The sequence below is a fragment of the Hemiscyllium ocellatum genome, chromosome 9 (assembly GCF_020745735.1).
Source record: "Hemiscyllium ocellatum isolate sHemOce1 chromosome 9, sHemOce1.pat.X.cur, whole genome shotgun sequence".
Lineage (NCBI taxonomy): Eukaryota > Metazoa > Chordata > Chondrichthyes > Orectolobiformes > Hemiscylliidae > Hemiscyllium > Hemiscyllium ocellatum.
Genome location: NC_083409.1, coordinates 98,203,565 through 98,227,510, shown reverse-complemented (window position 1 = coordinate 98,227,510; position 23,946 = coordinate 98,203,565). Strand labels below are relative to the sequence as shown.

Here is a 23,946-nt window from a genome sequence, read left to right as displayed (position 1 = left end):
CAGCCTCCGACAATCCAGGGAAAACAGCCCCAGCCTATTCAGCCTCTCCCTGTAGCTCAAATCCGCCAACCCTGGCAACATCCTTGTAAATCTTTTCTGAACCCTTGCAAGTTTCACAACATCCTTCTTATAGGAAGGAGACCAGAATTGCATGCAATATTCCAAAAATGGTCTAACCGATGTCCTGCACTGCCATAACATGACCTCCCAACTCCTGTACTCAATACTCTGACCAGTAAATAAAAGCATACCAAACACCGCCTTCACTATCCTATCTACCTGCGACTCCACTTTCAAGGAGCTATGAGCTTGCACTCCAAAGTCTCTTTGTTCAGTAACACTCCCCATGACCTTATCATTAAGTGTGTATGTCCTGCTCTGATTTGCTTTCCAAAAATGCAGCACCTCGCATTTATCTAAATTAAACTCCATCCTCAACTCCTCAGCCCATTTGGCTCATCTGACCAAGATCCCATTGTAATCCAAGGTAACCTTCTTCGCTGTCCCTTACACCTCCAATTTTGGTGTCATCTTGAAACTTACTAACTATACCTCTTAGGCTCACATCCAAATCATTTGTATAAATGACAAAAAGTAGTGGACCCAGCACCTATCCTTGTGGCACTCCACTGGTCACAGGTCTCCAATCTGAAAAACAACCCTCCACCACCACCCTCTGTCTTCTACCTTTGAGACAGTTCTGGATCCAAAGGCTAGATTTCCCTCATACCTTTTACCTTTAAAAGTATGCCCCCTTGATATTGTCCCTACAATTAACCAGAACAGTGCTCTCTATCCACACTGTTCATGCCCCTCAATCATACACCTCTCAATCAGGTCCCTTTTCAGCCTTCTTTGCTCCAAAGAAAACAACTGAAGCTTCTCCAGCCTCTCTTCATTGTTAATTGCTCCATCCCAAGCAACATCCAAGTGAATCTCTTCTGCATGTCCTCCAGTGCAATCGCATGCATGTTGGTGACCAGGACTGCACATAGTACTCCAGCTGTGGCCTAACCAACATTCAGTGCAGCTCCAGTGTAATCTTCCTGCTCTTACCATGCCACAGCAAATAAGGGCTGCCATCTTCAGGGATCTGTGGACAATCTCTCTGTTTCTCTGACCTTTCTGTAATTCATAGAGTACTGCCTTGTCTTGTTACTTCTGCTAAAGCTACCAGGATCAAATTCATCTGACACTGATCTACCTATTCTTACCAACTTACATATACCCTTCAGTCATCAAAAACCTTTTCACTGACAACCACCTGGCCAATCTTCATGTCATTGGCTTACTTATCATCACCGCTCTGCCCCCATTTTCTTCTATATGATTTTTATGTTTCTAAACCAAAAGGGACCAGCATTGATAACTAAAAGAAAAATGAATCATCTTGCCCCACTACTTGATGTTAGATGTCTGGTATTGTAGTAGTGTTCCAAATATCTTTTTAATGGAGGCTTAGTGGTATGATGTGCACTAACGCACAGCAATATTGACTGCTTTTATCGAAATCCACCTGCTTTTGCTGTACATATTTTTGGAAGCTGGGACACAGTTAGTTTGGCGCCAAGCATTGTAAACTGTGCAGTTTAAAATCTCTTGAGTTTTTAATGGCATGCAAAATATGTGACTCATTGCTTCTAGAGATTCTATATATATTTCTTTTTGTATTTTGTTTACATGTTTCATATGTAGGTACCTGGCTGCAAAATTTGACAAACTCTTGGATATTTCAGAAAAAGTTGTTTTTGCTGTTTAAGATTTATTATTTCTAACTTTTCTCAGGTACATTCAGTTCTGTGTATTTGGCTACTGCTCAGTTGAAGTCAGGAATGGTAGAGAAGTTTGCACTTAAACATCTAATTCCCACGAGCCATCCAGTGCGAATTGCTGCTGAACTTCAGTGTCTGACAGTTGCTGGGTCAGTATCAACACCTATATTTTTCTGTTGCTTCATCTGTCAGCTTTTGTACAATGTGTCGAAGCTAATGACAAAATTTTATTTGCATGACTGTTCTCTGACTAGCAGCCACTTAACAAGTTTCCTATCTGCTAATTTTTTGCATCCAATTAGTAGTGGTATTCTTTTATAGGAATGTAAACAAAACAGTAAAAATGGAAAAATGCACAACATTGGTCATATTTCATACAAAGATATTTAATGATCCTTTGCTTTGTTGAAAATATAATGAATGCTTTATAGTAATTCTGTACTTTGCTTTGTGGTTGTAGAAACACTGTTTTGACTGCAGATTTGACCTAGATATTGTTAAAATTCCATGTATGTGGCTCTATCACTATGTTTGTTTGAAAAGAAATGTTTGGAGCAAATATGCTGAAATCTAACTTTAAATCCACAATGATTTTTGTTCTAATTTTCAAATTTCTACAGTAAGCCTGTTATGTCCAGGTATATTATCAAGCCGTCATAAGTCATACAGACCTAAACTAGGAATCTGACTGACAAATGATAACATTACAAATTGAGAATATGCTTTTCCTTTTTTCCTAATTTCTCTCAATAGCCTCTTGAAGATGGTGAATTGTTATTGAATACACTTTTACTAATAGTACTTTGGATGCACCATTTTTAATTTCGAGTTCTGGACTGTATATTTTAGAAAGGAACTTGACTATTGAAGGCACCTATGTTAAACTAGTCCTGTACTTAATTCTTGTAATATCTTTCAGTAAGTTCCACTGAAAATATAGTAATAAAGACTAAGACCTCGTTTACTGTCTGTTCTACACCACAATCCTTGGGATGAAGACAAGGTGAATTCTACTTGTTCAGAGTATTGCAGCAGGGATCACTCGCAAAGGGATTCATTCTAATACCAACTTAGGTCCATACTTAGTTGCACAAAATTGAGGCGGCACAGTGGGACAGTGGTTAGCATTGCTGCCTCTTGGAGCCAGGGACACAGGTTCAGTTCCAGCCTTGGGTGACTCTCTATCTATGTGGAGTTTGCACATTCTCCCCTTGTCTGCATGGGGTTTCTGCCCAGTGCTCTGCTTTCCTCCCTCGGTCCAAAGTGCAGGTGAGATGGATTGGCAATGGAAAATTGCCCCATAGTGTTTGGGGATGGGCACGCTAGGTGGATTGCCAGACAATAAATGTGGAGTTACAGGGGTGTGGGATGCCGATCTGTATGGGTGCTCTTCAGAGGGTCTATGTAGACTTGACTGGTTGAATGGCCTCTGTCCTGTGGGGATTCTATGCAGATGGACATTTACTCAGCAGTCACATGAGCACCATTTCTCTTTAAAGTCAAACGACTTGTTTTTCTCATGTGACCTTAGACACCATAAGATTTATTGGATCTCTGCTGTAGTCTTTCATAATGTGGTAAAGTGTAGATTGATGGCTACAGACCCCTGACTCAAGACAGTTAATGTCTTCTCAATGGATAATTTAATGTAGACCAGCCACAAAGTGACACTGGAAAAACCTGCTGATATCGTGATAATGTCTATTACTGTATGAAAAGAGGGAGATGGAGAAGAAAATAGTGCCAATAGCTTTCAAACAATATTGTCTTTTAAAGCTTTATTTAAAGTTGGTCGTTATACAGTAGGTCAAGTTAAGTTCAAAGTTGGCCTGTGGTTTTTCATGAATTTCCATATGATTCATGGTTTAGATTCTTTTTGATAGATGACCATGGAAATATATTACTCATCAAAATAAACTGAAAATAAACAGTCTCATGCAAGACCTGAAACTATACAGAAGGCCAATACTGTCTACGATTACAAACTCACTAATTAGGAGCTGAAGGAGACCATTCTGCTGCTCAAACTTGCTCCCACTCAATAAATCATGCCTTCCCCGATTGATTGCTCCATATTCCTGCCTATCCCAGTAAGCTGTCACCTCCTGGCATTTTAAGAATCAGTCCATCTTTGCCTTTTAAAGAAAAATGTGAAGACTCTGCTACCACTACGTTTTAACGAACAGTGTTTCGTAGATTTTCAAAACTTAGATTCCTTATTTTGAAACAGAATCGTAGTTCCCATATGGCAACAGAATAGCACGGCTGCATGCAGGCTCTAGTGCCAGGTGCTCATCTGCTCCCGTATGCTTTCTTTACTTTTCCTTTTTTTGTTCATTTTCTTTGAAGCCTTTTGAGACGGTTTAATCAGTGGCATTCGGGTGGCAATGAAAGCAGGCCAAGTGCAGAATGGCAGCAAGCTCCCAGCAGGCAGTTGGGGTGGACGTGATTCCTCCCGGTGTTTGGAGGCCACAGCAGCAAGAATGTAACTCAGCATTTGGGACCAGCGGCGGCAAAGCTCTTCCAGCAATTGGAGGTGGCAGCAGCGGACAATTCAAGATGGTGGCACCATCAAGGTGACATTTGGAGGAGGGCAGTTGGAGTGGGACCTCCAGTTGCAGTAGGCCCAGAGCAGGGATTCCTGACATTGGCCAGGCGGCAGCGGAGCCAGACGCTTCTGGTTCCAGCCACGGCAGGCCCGGAGCAGGAACTCTGGTCATTGCCGAGGCAGCTGCAGCAGTTGCTGATTGTGGTAGGACCTGAGCCAGGGGCTCCTGTTTATCAGCGAGGCAACAGTGGAGCCAGGGACTCCTAGTTGTGGTCGTGACAGGCCCAGAATCGGAACTCCTGATTATTTACGTGGCAGCTCCTGGTTGCGGTAGGCCTGGTCTCCTGGTTGTCAGTGAGGTGTAGGCAGCAGAGCTGGAGACTCCTGATTGTGGGGGGAGGGTGGGTTCAACACAGGACCCAGCATCAGTGTTGGCAAGATGGGCCCAATGGCAGAGAGTGGCACCTAAATCGTGGAAGCTCCTACATTGGTGGTTCCAGTGCAAACGGTGGAGGTGCAAATGTTGTTGGTAAGCTGGATCAGGCCACACAGCGGAGGCAGCAGTACAATGATAGACTGTCCTTTTTCACTCTTAAACTATTCAAAGTAGCACTGGATTGTGATGACAATTGAAGGTTCTGTCTGTATTTTACTGTATTTTACACTGTAAAATGCAAGTGACAATAAATTATCCATTTCAATTCAAATATCTTATCCATATCCACCTCTCAAAAGACCTGTCACGATTTTGCTTGTTTCAATACAGTCATCCTTGATCATCCATTTAACACATCTGTACACCTTTGTAACCTTTTTGTGTCCGTTTCACAGAGTTGTGCAGATCTGTACAGAATGGAAAGAGACCCTTCTGTCCAACATGTCCATGCTGATGAGGTATCCTAAATTAGTCTAGACCCATTTGCCAGCATTTGGACCATATCTGTCTAAATTCTTCCTATTCCTATACCCATCCAGACACTGCTTGTATGTTGTAATTGTACCAACCTCCACCACTTCCTCTGGCAGCTCATTCTATACATGCACCACCGTCTACATGAAAAAGTTGCCCCTTAAATCTGTTTTAAATCTTTCCCCTCTCACCTTAAACCTATACCATCTAGTTTTGAACTCTTTAGGCCTCTGCACTCCCACCCTCCCACCAACGGGGTAAAGATATTGACTATTCACTCGAGGTCCTCATGATTTTATAGACCTCTAAAAGGTCACCCCTCAGCCTCTGACGCTCCAGGGGAAACAGGCCATTGGGCCCATCTTGCTAACAGGCCCCGCCTGTTCAGCCTCTCCCTATAGCTCAAATCCTCCAACCCTGGCAACGTCCTTATAAATCTTCTCTGAACCTCTTCAAGTTTCACAACACCCTTCCTAAAGCAGGGAGACTAGAATTGTATCCCTAAGTGGTCTAACCCACTTTACAGCCACAACATAGCCTCCCAATTCCTACAGTCACTGCACTAACCTGGTCATTATAGACCAGTGAGCCTTACTTCGGTTGTGGGTAAAGTGTTGGAAAGGGTTAGAAGAGAGAGAATTTATAATCATCTAAAAAGGAATACATTGATTACAGATAGTTAATACGGTTTTGTGAAGGGTACGTCGTGCCTCACAAACCTTTTTGAGTTCTTTGAGAAGATGACCAAACAGGTATTTAGGGTAAAGCAGTTGAAGTGGTGTATATGGATTTCAGTAAGGCATTTGATAAGAGTCCCCATGGTAGGCTGTTGCACAAAATATGGAGGCGTGGGATTGAGGGTGATGTGGCAGTTTGGATCAGAAATTGGCTTTCTGAAAGAAGACAGAGGGTGGTGGTTGATCGGAAATATTCATCCTGGAGTTCAGTTACTAATGGGGTACTGCAAGGATCTGTTTTGGGTCCATTGATGTTTGTCATTTTTATAAATGACCTTCATGAGGGAATAGAATGATGGGTTAGTAAATTTGGAGTTGACATTAAGGTCGGTAGAGTTGTAAGCTGCAGAGCTGGCAAATGGAGTTTAATGTGGAAAAGTGTGAGGTGATGCACTTCAGAAGGAGTAACAAGAATGCAGAGTATTGGGCTAATGGTAAGATTCTTGGTAGTGTAGATGAGAGAGAAATCTCGGTGTCCAGGTACACAGGTCCCTGAAAGTTGCCACCCAGCTCGGTAGGGTTGTTAAGAAGGCATATGATGTATTAGCTTTTATTGGTAGAAGGATTGAGTTTTGGAGCTATGAAGTCATGCTGCAACTGTACAAAACTCTGATGCAGCCACATTTAGAGTATTGCGTACAGTTCTGGTCACCGCATTGTAAGTAGGGTGAAGGCTTTGTAAAGGTTTCAGAGGAGATTTACTCTGATGTTGCCTAGTATGGAGGGAAGGTCTTACGATGAAAGGCTGAGGAACTTGAGGCTGTTTTTGTTAGAGGGAGGTTGAGAGGTGACTTAATTGAGATGTGTTATATGGGGTGGACAGTGAGAGCCTTTTTCCTCGGATGGTCATGGCTAGCACAAGAGGACATAGCTTTAAATTGAGGGGTGATAGGTATCAGTCAGATATCAGAGGTAGTTTCTTTACTCAGAGAGTAGGGGCATGGAATGCCCTACTTGCAACAATAATAGACTCTCCAACTTTAAGAGCATTTAAATGGTCATTGGATAGGCATATGAACGAGAACAGAACAGTGTAGGTTAGATGGGCTTCAGATTGGTTTCACAGATTGGTGCAACATTGCGGGCCGAACAGCCTGTACGGCACTGTAATGATCTATGTTCTTTAAAGGCAAGCATACCAAATGCCGCCTTCACTATTCTATTTACTTGTGACTCCACTTTCAAGGAATTAAGAACCTGCACTTCAGGTAGTGTTCAGCAACACTCCCCATGCCCTTCCCATTAGATGTCTAAGCCCTGCCCTGATATGTCTTTCCAAAGCATAGCACCTCTTTCATCTAAATTAAACTCCATCTGTCACTCCTCAACCCATTGGTCCATTGATCAGTTCTTGGTTTTCTGTCTTTTATTGTCATCAGCAAATTTAGCAATCATATCTTGAACACATTAATCTAAGTCATTTATATAAAGTATTAACAAATTGAAATCTGAGCACTAATCCCAAGGCATAACACTTGTTACATCTTGCCAGTTACAAAATGATCCATTTATGCCTCCTATTTTTTGTTAGCTGATCAATCTTCTGTCCATGCCAATATGTTCCCATATGCCATGAGATCATTTCTTCCTTGAATACCCTTTGACATAGCACTTGTTCAGATGCATTCAGGTAATCCAAATGTAATCCATTCACACTTTCATCTGCAACACATGTTGCTTATTGGTTAAACATGATTTAATTTTTCACAAAATCATGTTGACTCCAATTATCTAGAACTTCTCTAAAGACCCTTCTATAGCATTTGTAAGAATTGCTTTTAACATCATCCTTATTGACAGATGTTAAGCACCTGACTTGTAGTTCCTGTTTTCTCACTCCACCCCTCCTTGAATAAAGGAGTTAAGTTTGATTTTTTTTTTCCCAGTGCAACAGAGCTTCCCCAAATTGAGTGAATAATGGAAAATTTCAAGTCAACGCATCAACTATTTCTTGTAATGACATGACCAGCCCAAATTAACCTCCCCATTTTTGAATTTGCCACGCAGCTCCAGTGGTTTCTAACCAGAGTGTAAGAATACCTAAAATTGGACACCAGGTTTATAACTCCAAAACAGAAATGAACAATTTATTATTGACACCGTGTAACTTCAGCAGAGCAGAGCAAAACAAAACAAGATGATCCAGGGTGCCCACCGTAGCCGCGGGTCCAGTTACTGCGGTTTCGGTTATCTGCAGTTTACCGCGGCCCTAACATATTACCATGGAACGTTTCAGAATGGGGGCTGCCAGGAGGTAAGTTTCCCATTTAAATGAATGAGTTTACTTCTATCCGCAGTTTTGGGCATCCGCGGTAGGTCTTGGAGCATATCCCCTGTGGGTACTGTATTCTAATTAATTCTATTTTTCCATTATTCTCTTTGTTAGACTGGTCAGCACAGGCCTCCCTTTTGATGGTCCCTTTTTAACATCTGAACAATTTGTGAACTTTTGAGCATAATGCATTTTCAGAGCCAAAATGTCTGCAGTGTTCATTGAACAATAATTAGCCTGAAAATTTAAATTGCAGTTTATGTCCCATAAACGCACATCTGTTTATCTTTCTAATGAAGGTCTCAACATAATTCTCTTGAGACGCCAGGGTCAATCCAACAGAACCTGGGCATTTGTTAGCACACAGCTCCAACAATTTTTTTAGCACCATTTCCATGGTTATTATAATTTTCTTGGGTTCTTCCCTTTTATATTCTCTGGCAGCTATTAATGGAATGTTAGTTGAATCGTCCATAGTGAAGACTGTTGCAAAATACATGTTAAGTTCATCTGCCATCATCTTGTGTTCCCAAACACACTTTGTATGGGACCATTGCTGGCTTTATTAAGTCTGTTTTAAAAAATATCTTTGGGAATTCTTACTAGCTATTTTATATGTCTAGTAGGTTTCTGGCATAGTCTCATTTTTCCTTTCTTACTAATATTTTAGTCAGTCTTTGCAGTTTTCTTTTATGCTCTGTCTGATCATCCGATGTGCTATTCACCTTTTTGTACAATTATATGCCTTTTCTTAAAGTTAAAGCAAGTACCAAACTTGTTTACTCATTCCTGATGAAGGGCTCTGGCCGGAAACGTCGAATTTCCTGTTCCTTGGATGCTGCCTAACCTGCTGTGCTTTAACCAGCAACACATTTTCAGCTCTTGTTTAGTCAAGCATGGGACGTTTGTTAAAATTTTTGTTTCTTGTTGGAATGTATGTATTCTGTATATTCTGAAATATTCCGTCAAATGTCTGCCATTGCATCTGTATTGACCTCAACCTAATTTGCCACATTGCTTTAGCTGATTCTGCTTTCATGCCCTCATAATTGCTCTTACTTAAGTTTAATGTATTAGCCTGGGACCTACTCCTCTCATCTCGAACTGAATGCTTATTATGGTTGCGGCAGTGTTGGGATACCTTCACTGCAAGGTCATTAATTAATCCTACACATTGAACCATAGCAGGTCTAGAATATCCTGTTTTCCACACAGCCCCAGCATGTGCTGTTCTAGGAAATTATCCCTCAGGCTTTCTATAAACTTTTCCCATTTGCATTTTCCAGACTACGTGTAGTTTAAAAGTCCCCATGATTTTCACTATACCCTTTTGATAAGCTCCCATTGCTGTATGATTACTATTAGTGGGCCTGTGAGCACATATCACAACTGATTTCTTATCTTTATCATATCTCATTTCTCCCTAAACATGATGTCCTGAACTTCGTTCATCCTTCTGTATTGTGCTGGTACGCTTACTTATTAATAGAGCCAACTCTCCACATTGTCCTAGTTTTGTGTTTGGTTTTGTGTCCCTCAGTGTTTGGTTTAAAAGCTTCTTTCATTTGCTACTTATGCAGTATACTACTAGAACACCAGCTATAGCATGGTTCAGGTGTAGCGTCATCCCAGCAAATGGTTCTCATTTTCCCTAACATTGGTGCCAGTGTCCCAAGGACTAGAGTCCATTTCTCCCACACCAATCTATAAGAGAAGTATTAATTATTGTAAACCTCGCCATAATTCAGAGATGATTATCTTTTTGAGTATTTATTTATGATACTGCCTGTACAGAACCCCTCACCTTGACCCGCCGACATAATTGGTACCTATATGGACCACTGAGTGTTCCCCTTGCAAATAGATTTAATGCAGGTGGGAAGACTAAATTAAATGGTAGAACTGGGCATTAGTGGGTGGCACGGTGGCACAGCAGTTAGCACTGCTGCCTCACAGCGCCAGAGACCCGGGTTCAATTCCCGACTCAGGCGACTGACCGTGTGGAGTTTGCACATTCTCCCCGTGTCTGTGTGGGTTTCCTCTGGGTGCTCCGGTTTCCTCCCACAGTCCAAAGTTGTGAAGGTCAGGTGAATTGGCCATGCTAAATTGCCCGTAGTGTTAGGTAAAAGGGTAAATGTAGGGGTATGGGTGGGTTGCGCTTCAGCAGATCGGTGTGGACTTGTTGGGCCGAAGGGCCTGTTTCCACGCTGTAAGTAATCTAAAAAAAACAGTAATAACATACAAAGGGATCAACGTGTAAAGGTCCACAGTGCCTGAAAGGAACAGCACAGTGGATGAGGTGTTCAAGAAGTCAGATGATATGTTTGCCTTCACTAGTTAGGGAATATTGTATAAAAATTGGTGAGTCATGTTGCAGTTGTATAAAACTTTAGTAAGGTCGCATTTGGAATATTGTGTACACTTCTGGTCGGCAGATAACCAGACTGATGTAGAGGCTTTAGACAGGGTACAGAAATGGTTTAGTAGGATGTTGCTTGGTTTGGAGGGTATTAGCTGTGAGGAGAGAAAGGACAAACTTGGTTTGTTTTCACTTGAACATCAAAGGCTGAGTGGTGATCTGTTGGAAGTTTACAAAATTGTGAGAGTCAGAGTCTTTTAGGCAAAAGTGAGGACTGCAGATGCTAGAAATCTGAGTCATTATTAGAGTGGTGCTGGAAAAGCACAGCAGGTCAGGCAGCATCTGAGGAGCAGGAAAATCGATGTGTGGCCTGAAACGCTGATTTTCCTGCTCCTCGGATGTAGCCTGACCTGCTGTCCTTTTCCAGCACCACTGTAATGTAGTCAGAGTCTTGTCCCAGGGTAGAAATGTCAATTACTAGGGACGTACGTTTAAGGTAAAACAGGGTAAGTTTAGAAGAAGTGTGAGAGGCAGGTGTTTTTACAGACTCTGGTAGGTGTGTGGAATGTGCTGCCCGTGCAGGGGGACAATGGCAACGTTTAAGAGGCATTATGACAGATATATAAATAGGCAGGGATAATAGGGGTACAGACAGCAGAGCAGCAAAAGGTTTTTAGTTTAGAAAGGCGTCATGTGTCGGCACAGTATTGGTGGTCAAGAGGGCCCATTCTTTTGCTGGACTGTTCTTTGTGTATCTAAAGTCCTTGATTAGTAAGGGGATCGAAAGTTGCAGGGGGGGAGACAAGAGAAGGGGTCTGATAAACACCACAGCCACGATTGAATGGTGAAGCAGACGCGATGGGCCAAATGGCTTAGTTCTGTTCCTAAAACCTATTTTGATAGCAGAAGCAATTTGCTGCATTTTTTTATGCGTATATCTGGTGGCATGGAGAGTTTCTCAGTATTCAGCAATGAATTGATGATTGAAGGGGCTATAGCTTGTTAATTTGTTTAGTAACACTCAGTTATCAAATTTATATTCGGCTTCCAAAGTTAACAAATGTGCCAAACAAACTGCATGTCGAGCATTCTCATTGTAGAAGTCAAAGATGGTGCTTGGTGAAATTAGCTCACTGCTAGCTGTCTAAAGCCTCTACATCAGTCTGGTTATCTGGCGACCAGATGGGTAGGCGATTGGTGTGGCAGCATGCTCCTTTTGCTGTTTTTACCTGGCTTCCGCTTTATCCAGTCTCACTGTTCAGCATCTTTCCCAAATGCTTCTCCTCCACTTGGTTTTGGGCCATGGATTCCCAGGTGTCTGTGGGAATGCTGCACTTTGCCAGTGAGGCTTTGAGGGTATCACTGAAACGCTGTTCTGTCCACCTGGGGCTTGCCTGCCATTTCGAAGCTGGGAATAAAGCACCTGCTTGGCAAATCTTGTGTTGGTCATGCCATTGTAGCCAACCAAAGGTGGTCAGTCCCTCGACGTTGGGGATGTTGGCCTGGTCAAGGATGCTGGTTTTGATTAATTGCACCATGCCAACAGGTCTAACATTGGCACTTGACTGTTGCAGAAATTAGTTACAAAGCAAATGCTGTCCAAACGCTTCCCATCACTTGTGAAACTTCTAGGCTGTTTTGGTAGATGAGGGATATCTCTCTCTTCTTCTTATGTCATTTAAATATGACAAAGTTTTACTAAACGCAACACAAACTTGATTAATGTGAGTCTGGGATGACAAGGCGATTTAAAGGCACTATCCTTTTGATGGTCACTCATCTGGATGCAGCAGCTTCACAACATTGTTGCACATAATCATCTGCTTGACAATAATGCTGGATGCACTATGCTGCTAAAGGTACGGTTCCACTGCTTCAACCAGTCAGGGGAGGTGCTTCCAGTATAATCTAGACAAAGTGTGCCATGTCACCCTGGATGTATATTGTGCTTTGCAAAATTGGAGCAGACAAGGAGTTGATATGATCAGTACTGAGGAAATGGGAGAGCAAGAGCAATCCTCTGGAGGAGAGGACAGAGCTTTCTCTGTGCACTCTGGAGCTTAGTGCCATAGGCATTACAGGCCAGACAGGACCTGATTTCTACCAGGTCCCATTAAATGAGAACTTGGTGTAGCGGACCATAGGACTGTTGACTAGTCATTATTCATGATGCTCGCAAATGGTGTTCATTAGAACAACAGAATAGCTATTTATTGTCACTTGTATTCAGGAAAATAGGAATGTATATGTTGCCACTATTCGATGCAGTTTTGATTACAGAAATTATAAAAAGAAATAATTGAGACCAAGTTAGGACAGGTTTATCTTCTGTTCCCTCCTCGGCAGTCTGGGTTTATGGAGTGACTACAGGAAGCCTCTGCTGAGACCACCAAAACAAGGATTTCCAGATTTGACTCCTCAACACTGCCACAGCCAAAACCAGCACCGAAACCACTGCATCACCACCGTAGCAAGGCAGGACAGACCAGACGCACCAAGTCAGGAACGCTCAAGCCATTGCCATTTCAATTGCTGCCCGAAGCTGCCACGTTACTTCGGGGACTGTGTAGCAGTGATGGCTAGAGAGGGTGTCTAGATGGCATATAGTTAAGGAAAGGTCAACTACCGAACATGGTAATTACACCATAATTAGGGTGTGGAAATGGGGTTAAACATGCGAGGGATTATCAGCCATGTAGGCTGTATGCAGTGAGCAGCATGGCTTTACAATGTTGAACCGTTATGTTGCTGACGAGGCGCAATAGCAGATTGTTTCTCTGGGTGTACAGCAGCCTTTCAAAAATGGCACTGGCTGAAGGGATGCTGACCTTTCAGTGGATATCCGCTCAATGGCAAGTTGTTCTGGAAAAGTGCATGCTACCTAAGTAGAAGTGATAGATGCAGTTACAGTTAGAACATTTAAAAGATATTTGAACAGGTACATGAATAGGAAAGGTTTAGAGGATTAAGGGCCAAACACTGGGAAGTGGGGCTAATTTGGGAAACCTGGTCGACATAGCTGATTTGGACTGAAGGGTCTGTTTCGGTGCTGAATGACTCTGTCACTTCTTCTGGTAGTTCATCCCATAAAAGAGCCACCCTCTGTGTGAAAAAGTTACCCTCCAGTCCCTTTCTAAATCTTTCTTCTCTCACCTTAAAAATATGCCCCCTAGTTTTGAACTCCCCATCCTAGGGAAAAGACCTTTGCTATTCACCTTTACCTATGCCCTTCATGATTTTGTATACCTAAATAAGGTTACCCCTCAACCTTCTACACTCCAGCAAAATAGGTCCCAACCACTCCTTATGACTCGAAATCTCCAGTCCTCGCATCATTCTGGTGAATCTTTTCTGAACCCTCTCCAATTTAGAAAATCACTATTGTGATACCCCTATTCAAAAAGAGAAGGAGGCCAATTAACGGGTAACTATAGATCAATTAACCTAACATCTGTTGTTGGAAAATTTTTAGAATCAATTATTAAGGAAGTACGAGTAGAACATTTGGAAAATTATAATTTAATCAAGTAGAATTAGCCTGGCTTCATGAAAGGGAAATTGTGTCTTTGTTAGAGTTTTTCGAGAAGTCTCAACCTTCTCAAAAAGTTGGGGAAGGTTGAGGGGAACCTTTTGCCTGTGCGGAATCGGTAGATTTGCTGCATTTGGACATCCAAAAGACATCTGACAAGGTACCACACAAAAACTTAAGTCATAGGATAAGATGCTATGATATTGGCATGAATAGAGAATTGGCTCATGGGCAAGAAACAGCGAGTGGGGATAATGGGTTCCTTTTCAGGTTGGAAACCCAATGACCACAACAGGGATCAGTGCTCAGACCGCCACTGTTTGCAATAAATTTTTATTGACTTTGAGGAAGGAAATTAATATTACTGTAGCCAAATTTGCAGGCAACACAAAAATAGGTAGAAAGTTGAGAAGAATGTAGTTTACAGAAGTATTGATATGCTATGTAAGTGGGCAAAAAGTTGACAAATGGAATATAACATGGGAAAGTGCAACGTTGATTTTGGAAGAGGGAACAAAAGAACAAAATGTTACTTAAATTGAAAAAGCTGCAACACAAGAGGACTTGGGGGTGCTTGTGCATGAAACACAAAAAGGTAGCACTCTGATGCAGCAGGCTATCAGGAAGCTTAATGGAATGTTGGCCCTTACTTCAAGCGGGTTGGAGTAGGGAAGTCTTAATGCAGCTGTACGAGGTGAGACCACATCTGGAGTATTGTGAACAGCATTGATTCCCTTATTTAAGGAAATATATCATTTCATCAGTGACAGTTCAGAGAAGGTTTGCTGGGATGATTGCTGGTGTGGATGGATTGTCTTATGAGCAAAGGCTAAACAGGTTGGAACTCTACTTAATGAGTTTAGAAGAATGAGAGGTGATCTCATTGAATCTTAGAGGATTCATAAGGGTAAATGCTGAGAGGATGCTGCCCATGCCAGAATATTTTGAGTAATTTTGGGCCCCACACCTCAAATGTATTGGCCCTGGAGCGGGTCACGAGAATGATCCCGAGAGCCTTAACATGTGGAACATTTGAGAACTCTGGGACTGTACTTAATGGAGTTTAGAAGGATGAGGGGGGGTTGGAGGGATCTGATTGAAGTTTACAGAATACTGAATAACCTGGACAGAGTGGATGTTGGGAAGATGTTTCCATGAGCAGGAGTGACGAAGACCTGAGGGCACAGCCTTCCAGTAAAATGAACACCCTTTAGAACAGAGATAAACAGAAATCTCTTTAGCCAGAGAGTGGTGACTGTGGAATCTATTGCCACAGAGGACTGTGGAGGCCAGGTCATTGAGTATATTTAAAATTGAGATAGGTATATTGCTAAGGGGATCAAAGGGTACAGGGAGAAAGTGGGAAAATGGGGTTGAAAAACCTATCAGCCATGATTGAATGGCAGAGCACACTCCATGGGCTGAATGGCTGAATTTCTGCTCTTATGGTCTTGTGACCAAAGGCATAGTTTCAGAATGTAGGGGTGTCAGTTGAAGATGGCGATGATGAGGAATTTCTTCCCTGAGGGTTTTGACTCTTTGGAACTGCTTGCCACAGAGCTGCAGGGGCAGAGTCCTTGTGAATTTTTAAGGCTGGGGTAGGTAAATTCTTGATCAGTAGAGGAATCAAGGGTTTCGAGGAAAGGAGAGGAAAGTGGATGCGAATAATGTCAGATCAGCCATGATGCTGTTAAATGCCAGAGCAAGCTCAAGGGGGCAAACAGCCAACCCCTGTTTCTGTTTTGTATGATCTTCTAGAATTAATAAAGCTGCTGCGGTCATCTAAGCTCATGGACCCAACAATAAAATGGATTGTTTTGAGCCAAAATTAACATCTCTTTGATAGACCACTGGAACTCAGATCTGTATTCCTTAGCTGATACACACCTTTCTGGAAGTTACATCTAGAGCTGAAAAATTGTCTGCAGAATATTCAGCTTGGAAAAGCAATGAGCAGACTTGGTAATATACAAATGGACAATTTTATCAACAGCTGCATCTGAACAGTAAAAGAGAGACAACAAAACATGGATTTGTGAACAAAAACTGGAAGACTTGCTCTCTCCCTCTCAGTCTGAAATACGAGCAATGATTTACTGGGAACTCATGACATTTGTAGTTTGCCATTTACAGAGGGAAAAACCCAACAGCTAAACAGGTGGACTCTGGACTTCTCATTCTCACTATTCAAAGACTCGCTTTTAAAATAAAATACAACAGTCTATTGCAGATAACTCCTTCTCTTGCCCCTATTCTACCCTTTTCTTTGTAAGCTCATTATCAGTGTTTCTGTGTGTTGCGCTTTTTATGTAATAAAACTACACATTTGTTCCCCTCAAAAAAAACCTTTGAATAGGTTCTCCTTCATTTCTTAGATTTGATTAGGTTTAATTGAAATATGATGGACATGGGTTTCAAAAAATTGATGCTGCAGACTGAGGGATTTGTAAGATGGGGAGCTGTGACTCCTCGCATGGTCATAACAACTGTCTCACAGAAGATTTATTAACAAGCATCTCTATCAGATGCCATGTGCAGTCAATGTTTATCATATAATTGCAGCTATCGGTGTAGTATTTCTGGCATCTCAGTGATACTGCTTCTCATAGATCTCCCAGAGCTCATGCTTAAAAGGAACTACAAAACTCAGCAGCTTATGTACCATCACGTCATTGGGCTTTTATGGGACAATCACAGCGAGCAATCACAAAAGCTGACCTTTTGAGCACAGCCCCATTTGCCTGTCCAGTCAGATTTGCTGGCATCAGCCAATGTGCTGTCCCATTGTGTAGGCTTGTTGGTTCCAGTTATGCTTTATCCCTTTATCTCTAAGCATCTAACAAGCTAGACTTCTTGAGCTGAATAACATGGGAAAATTTCACCTCTAATACTGTCAGTGTTTGTGCAAAGTGATGACTGAGTCAAGTAACTGAAGGTTGTATTTTCCAGAGCTTGGAGGAAGGAATTTTTTCTGCCAGATACACCCCCATATGGTTGTTGTCATGAACATTCTTGCTTTTAGCTAACAGGATTGTGCCTGTGAGCGGGCTCCAGAGTTTGAGCATTTATGGCATGTTAATGAGTGCACAACAGGCTCCTGACCATGAAGACTTGAAAACTAAACCACCTGAAAGGTTCTGAGAACATTATGGCAAAGCATAATGCCATCAGAAAACTAAGTTCTTTCCTCCCACTGAAGTTCTCCCACCCACCCTTTTAAAAGCTCCAGGGTGGGCAAGGACAATTCTGCCTATTAGCACTTGTTTACTCCACAGATGCCATAAGATAGCTTCCATGGTATTTGCTTCTGCATTGGATTCCTGCATTTTGATTCTTTCTTTTGAGTTCTTTGCAACATGAAGGTTTAAAACAAGCCACAACTTTTTTATTCACGTCATCAGCCAGCTTTATTGTATTCAAATCAAGGTTTTGTTTGTAATGCTTGGTGAGATTGTTGCATAGACAAGCAAATACTAATAGATTTTTATTTAAAACATCTATTCCTGAGGATACTTCTCCTTTTCGTGTTTTTTCCACTCCCTTTTTGTTGGCCTCCTCCATGTTGCCCATCATCCTCAAGGGAAGCATAATTCTACAAATGCCTACAACATCAGCTGCTGGAACACAGAGAAAGAAAGTGGCTGTCCATTTAATACTGATCGTAGGGCATTACATTGTGAATCACCTGCTACTTATATGCTCAGCGAGTTTCTTAGTGCTCAAAGTATTTTTGGTTCATTAATTACTTTATTTGGAGGCACTGTGGTGTTCAAATACTCTGTAGTGTTATGATATGGTGATCTAAATGGTGAGTTTATTCGTATCAATAGTGACTCTCTTATTAAACTAGCTTAATAAAGGTAACCTTTCTCTTTTAATGCCTGTGCTGTAGACCCCAGTCATGTCTTTTACCTAAGCACTATTTAGTTAACTCTGCTATTGAGCACAGGTTGAAGTTGAAAAGCAGAAGTGATTAAAAAAATCATGACCTGCCATCTTTCATTTGAACTGCCTGCCCTCAATTTAAAAACAGTCTATGCGACTCTCATGCGAACATTGCTGATTTAAATTTGCAATTAGTAATTCATTTAGACAGAACACAACGGGTGCTGTTGATATGGATTTATCTTGTGTCTGGAACAAAGTTGTCATTCTTAATGAGAAACCTTGAACTGAGTTAGAACAGATGTGCTGCGAAGATTGCCTTGATGTGCTGAGGGAACCTATTTGAAAGGAAAAGGGCTGCTTTTGTATTTAGATTACATGGCTATTTTACGCCACATTAAGTACTTTTCTATTAATATGCTATTATGACAGATCACTGTTTAATTCTTTTATTTTAATAGAACAAATGGAAGTAATTATATATTATGTTCCCACAGAAATATTTTTCTATATTTGACACCCTTTGAACCTTCACCATAACAAACTATTTTTTAACTCTGTTGAAGCTCATTACCTCTTCAGTATTTGAGTTTTGATTTGACGATTCTTGTCTCCAAACTTGTCTACTTCTCTATATCAATTTGTTTACCACTAAGTATTTTAAACCTTGAGATATTTTGTGATGAATTGGCATCCTTGTTGCTTTAATGAGTTGTGCTGCTATTATGAAGTATTTAACTAGCTCATGTCAGTTTTCTTTAGAAAAGCAATATATAGATAATGAGGGGTGGTGGTGTTCTTGACCTTTGTTGAAATCAAGTTTCTTAAAGTCACTTTATATTACGCAACACATACCTATTGAATTATGTGCTTGAGAGTTATTGGTGTATTAAAATAGGCAATGTATCGATCTTTCTTTACTCTCCTAAGTATAGGGATAGCTTATTGTATATTCTCAAATTTTGACTACTTGCTTTTGACAACCATTGGATAAATACAATTACTCTCAGTTATTGCATAATACAATTTGATTTTATGATGAAATAGACTTCCTTCTTGACCATCTTCTGTACCTGTTATTTGCATTTATTCTAGGGGTGAAGACAATGTAATGGGAGTTAAATACTGCTTAAGGAAAGATGATCATGTGGTTATTGTCATGCCATATCTCGAGCATGAGTCCTTTTTGGTAAGTTTATTTATAATTCAATTTGCATTTGATATTATATTGCCAAGGATTAGCTAAAAATTGAAATGTTCTGGGAATGATTTTATTTTAAATGAAATGTGTTACTTTTCAGGATCTTTTGAGTTCTATGAAGTTGGAAGATGTACGGGAGTATATGTATAACTTATTAAAAGCCTTGAAACGCATTCATCACTTTGGTATCATTCATCGTGACATCAAGCCAAGTAACTTCCTGTATAATGGACGCCTGAAAAAGTATGAATTTCTATCTAATGCCTATGTTATGTAATTAAAACGTATTGTTTGGATGAAGAGAATGCACGTATTATTTCATGCCAGCTACCTTAATAGAAAAAAATGTTGTTTTATTTTGATCCAGGAACAATCCTTAAAAAAAATTGGATATGGTTATATATTACAATGTGCAGCTATCATAAATAAGTACTTTTACAAAACTAGAAACCTTCTTTTCATAAAATGTCTGTATCCTGGTGCATGTAGTTTTATCTTAAATTAAAATATTTGTTTTATTGCTTAATTGAGCTTTTAAAAGTTCATTATAATTTTGTCATAGCAGTTTTTACATTCTTATTTCATTAGTCTGAAAGAATAGATACTATAGACAACTGAATTCTACATAAATTAATTTCTAACTTGCTGAACACACCTAATTTAAGAGAATTGGACAAGATGATTGACTCTTCCCTAATTATTTCATTTTTTTTATTAATGTCTCATTACTTTACAGGTATGCATTAGTGGACTTTGGTTTAGCTCAGGGTACACCTGACACTAAAATAGAACTCCTTAAAGTCGTAAAGACAGAGGACCAACAGGGAAGTAGCTCAAAGAACAAACCGACAACCAGCAGTGGAAATAAGCTTCCAAACAGTGGAACAGCGAATAAATCTCTGGCTCAACATGCTACTGGCAAACAGCCTATTAAAAGGCCCTGGCCTCTTTCACAAGCTAAAAATGGAAAGGTTGTGTCTTGCCCATCTTTCACGTTTATCTTTATAATAGGTTGTATAAAAAAATTGAAGGAACTAACATTGCTGGCACATTCAATTATTGCATGTAAATTTTCTTCAGTCCTTTTTTAAAAGATAATGCTAGCCTCCTATTTTTAACATTGTAATCTAGCAGGTGAAAATTTTAGCAATACTCATAAAGTATGATAGGGTTAGGATTATTGCAGCCTTGAAGCTTATTCGACTTGCAGTAATAGCTACTTCACTGTTGCAAAATAAAATGAATAAGGATTGCTGTTTGACATGCTGTAGTTCTTTCATCTAGAGATATATGATCATATTCGAACATGAGAAATGGGAGAATAAACCATGGGGCCGTTGAGCCTGCTTCACCATGGAGTGCCATCATCGCTGATCTTACAAGCCTGGCTGGTTGGCAGAGTGCATGGATAAAAGGATCTTTCTCAGGGAGGCAGCTGGTGACAAGTGGTGTTCCACAAGGCTCAGTGTTGGGACCACGACTTTTTACTTTATACATTAACGATATAGATGAAGGAACTGAGGGCATTCTGGCTATATTTGCAGACAGCACAAAGATAGGTAGAGGGACAGGTAGTATTGACGAGGCTGGGAAGCTGCAGAAGGATTTGGACAGGTTAGGAGAGTAGGTAAAGAAGTGATGTCATGTACCTTAGTTGGAAGAATAGAGGCATGGACTATTTTCTAAATGGGGAGAAAATTCAGAAGCCTAAAGTGCAGAAAGACTTGGAGTTCTAGTCCAGGATTCTCTCAAGGTAAACTTGCAGGTTGAGTCAGTAGTTTGGAAGGCAAATGCAATGATGGCATTTACTTCAAGAGGACTTGAATATAAAAGCAGGAATGTATTTCTGAGGCTTTATAAGGCTCTGGTCAGGACACATTTAGAGTATTAAGTGCAGTTTTGGGCCCAATATCTCAGGAAGGATGCACTGGCCCTGCAGCGTGTACAGAGGAGGTTCATGAGAATGGTCCCAGGAAGGAACAGCTTAACATATGAGGAACATTTGAGGACTGAGTCTACACTCAATGGCATATAGAAGGATGAGGGAGGAATCTAACTGAAACTTACAGAACACTGAATGGCCTGGACAAAGCAGATGTTTGGAAGATGTTTCCATTGGTAGGAGAAACTAGGACCTGAGGGCACAGCTTTCGAGTAAAGGGAAGGCTTTTTAGAACTTCATCACCCAGAGAGTGATGAATCTGTAGAATTCACTGCCAGTTCATTGAGTATATTTAAGATGGAGATAGATAGGTTCTCGATTGTAAAGGAGATCAAGGGTTGCAGGGAAAAAGCAGGAGAATGGGGTGAGAAAGGGCTTATGCCCGAAACGTCGAATTTCCTAATCCTTGGATGCTGCCTAACCTGCTGTGCTTTAACCAGCAACACATTTTCAGGTGAGAAACTCCTCAGCCATGATTGAATGGCGGAGCAGACTCGATGGGCTGAATGGCCTAATTTCTTCTCCTTTGTCTTATGTTCTTCTATCTCAACTCTAATTAGCTGCTGTTTCTCAAATTCTTTGATTCCAGGAAAGTGTAAAATATAGTCACTTGGTAATATATAGGACTGAAAAGATTAGATAGCTAGTGCATATCCTGCAATTTGAGTTATACAGTATAGATACATGCCCTTCGGCCCACCATGTGTATGTCAGCTAACAAACACCAAACTAATCCCATTTATCACCATTTGGTTCATTCTTTACTATGCCCTGGTATTTTCAGTATTCATCCAGATGCTTTTTAAATGGTGTGAGAGTACATGGCTCCCTTAGCAGCACATTCTGTATATCTACCAGCCTCTGGGTGGAAACATTTTTCATCTGATCTCTCTAAAGCAGTTATTCCTCACATTAAAACTTATGCCCTCTGGTCTTAGATATATTTGTCATAGGGAAGAGATTCTCACAATCTACTCTATCTATGCCCCCAATAATTTTACAGACTTCTGTCAGATCCATAAGACGTAGGAGCTGAAATTGGGCCATTCAGCCCATCAAGTCTGCTTTGCCATTCAATCGTGGCTGATAGGTTTTTCAGCAGCATTTTTCCACTTGCTCCCCGTAACCTTTGATTCCGTTGGCCGTCAAGAACTTTTCTATCTTGATTTTTTTAGATATACTCAATGACCTGGTCTCCACAGCTTTCTGTGGCAATGAATTCCACAGATTTATTAATCTCTGGCTGAAGAAGTTTCTCCTTATCTCCATTCTAGAAGGCCTTCCCTTTACTTTAAAGCTTGTGCCCTCGGGTCCTCGTCTCTTCTGCCAATGGAAGTGTCTTTCCAATGTCCACTCTGATCAGGTTGTCCAGCCTTGTGTAAGTTGCAATCAGATCGCCCCTCATCCTTCTAAACCCCATTAACTATAGTCCCAGAGTCCTCAAACATTCCTCATATGTTCATTCTTTTCATTCCTGGGATCATTCTCATGAACTTCCTCTGGACCTGCTCCAAGGCAAATACATCTTTCCTGAAGTATGGGGCCCAAAATTGCTCACAATATTCTAAATGTGGTCTCACAATATTCTAAATGTGTAAAGCCTCAAGAATTTAAGCCCTGCTTTTATATTGTAGTCCTCTCAAGATGAATGACAGCATTGCATTTGCTCTCCTAGGACTCCAAGTCCCTTTGCACTTCAGATTTCTGAATTTTCACCCCATCTAGAATTTTCACCACTTCCTACCAAAGTGCATGGCCTCTCACTTCCCACATTGTATTTCATCTGCCACTTCTTTACCCACTTTCCTCACCTATCTAATTCTTTCTGCAACCTCCCTGCCTCCTCAATGCTACTCGCCCCTCCACCTATCTTTGTATCATCTGCAAACTTAGCCAGAATGCCCTCAGTTCCTTCATTCAGATCATTGATGTTTAAATGAAAAAGTGTGATCCCAACACCAGCCTTGTGGTGCGTCATTAGTCACCAGCTTCCATTCTGAGAAGGACCCTGTTAACTGCACTCTCTGCCTTCTGCTAAGCAGCCAATCTCTACCTACGTAGTACTTGGCCTCTGATACCATGGGCCCTTACCTTACTCAGCAGCCTCCTATGCGACACCTTGTCAAAGGCCTTCTTGAAGTCCAGGTCCATAATATCCATTGGCTCTCCTTAGTCTAACCTGCTCATTACCTTTTCAAAGAATTCTAACAGATTTGTTAGGCATGACCTCTACTTGATGAAACCATGCTGACTCTGTCCTGTTTTACCATGCACTTCCAAGTATTCAGAAAGCTCATCCTTCACAATGGACTCCAAAACCTTACCAACCACTGAAGTCCGTTTAATCGGCCTAAAATTTCCTGTCATTTGCTTTGCTGTCTTCTTAAACATCCGCCCTCATCCTTCTCTGCTCCAAGAAAAGCAAGCCCAGCCTATCCAGTCTCTCCTCATAAGTGAGCCATTTCAACCTGGTGAATCTCCTCTGCGTCCTCTCCAGTTAACTCACTTTCTTTCCATATTGTGGCAACCAGAACTGCATGTTGTAATCCATCTGTATCCAAATCGGATGTTTTATAGAGTTTGTAACAAGACATCCTTGCTCCTATATTGTACCCCTGCTAATGAAGGCAAGCATCCTGTATACCTTCTTTACCACCCTGTCTCCCTGAGCACTGATACCTTTCAGGATATATGGACTTGTACACCAAGGCCCCCTTTGTTCCTCAGTATCTTTGAAGGACTCACCATACATATCATTTCCTTATTGGATTTCCCAAATTAAATTTCATTA

At 41.1% G+C, this 23,946-nt stretch overlaps 1 protein-coding gene across 2 annotated transcripts in view; it reads left to right on the top strand.

Moving 5' to 3' along the window:
* Nucleotides 1-23,946, top strand: part of cdc7 (cell division cycle 7 homolog (S. cerevisiae)) — a 100,396-nt gene that overhangs the window by 41,127 nt on the left and 35,323 nt on the right. For both annotated transcript variants that reach the window (XM_060829971.1, XM_060829970.1), the window contains exons 4-7: nucleotides 1,786-1,921; nucleotides 19,108-19,201; nucleotides 19,314-19,456; nucleotides 19,950-20,184. In XM_060829971.1, coding sequence (XP_060685954.1) covers nucleotides 1,786-1,921; nucleotides 19,108-19,201; nucleotides 19,314-19,456; nucleotides 19,950-20,184 — 608 coding nt within the window. The remainder of the gene's footprint in view (nucleotides 1-1,785; nucleotides 1,922-19,107; nucleotides 19,202-19,313; nucleotides 19,457-19,949; nucleotides 20,185-23,946) is intronic.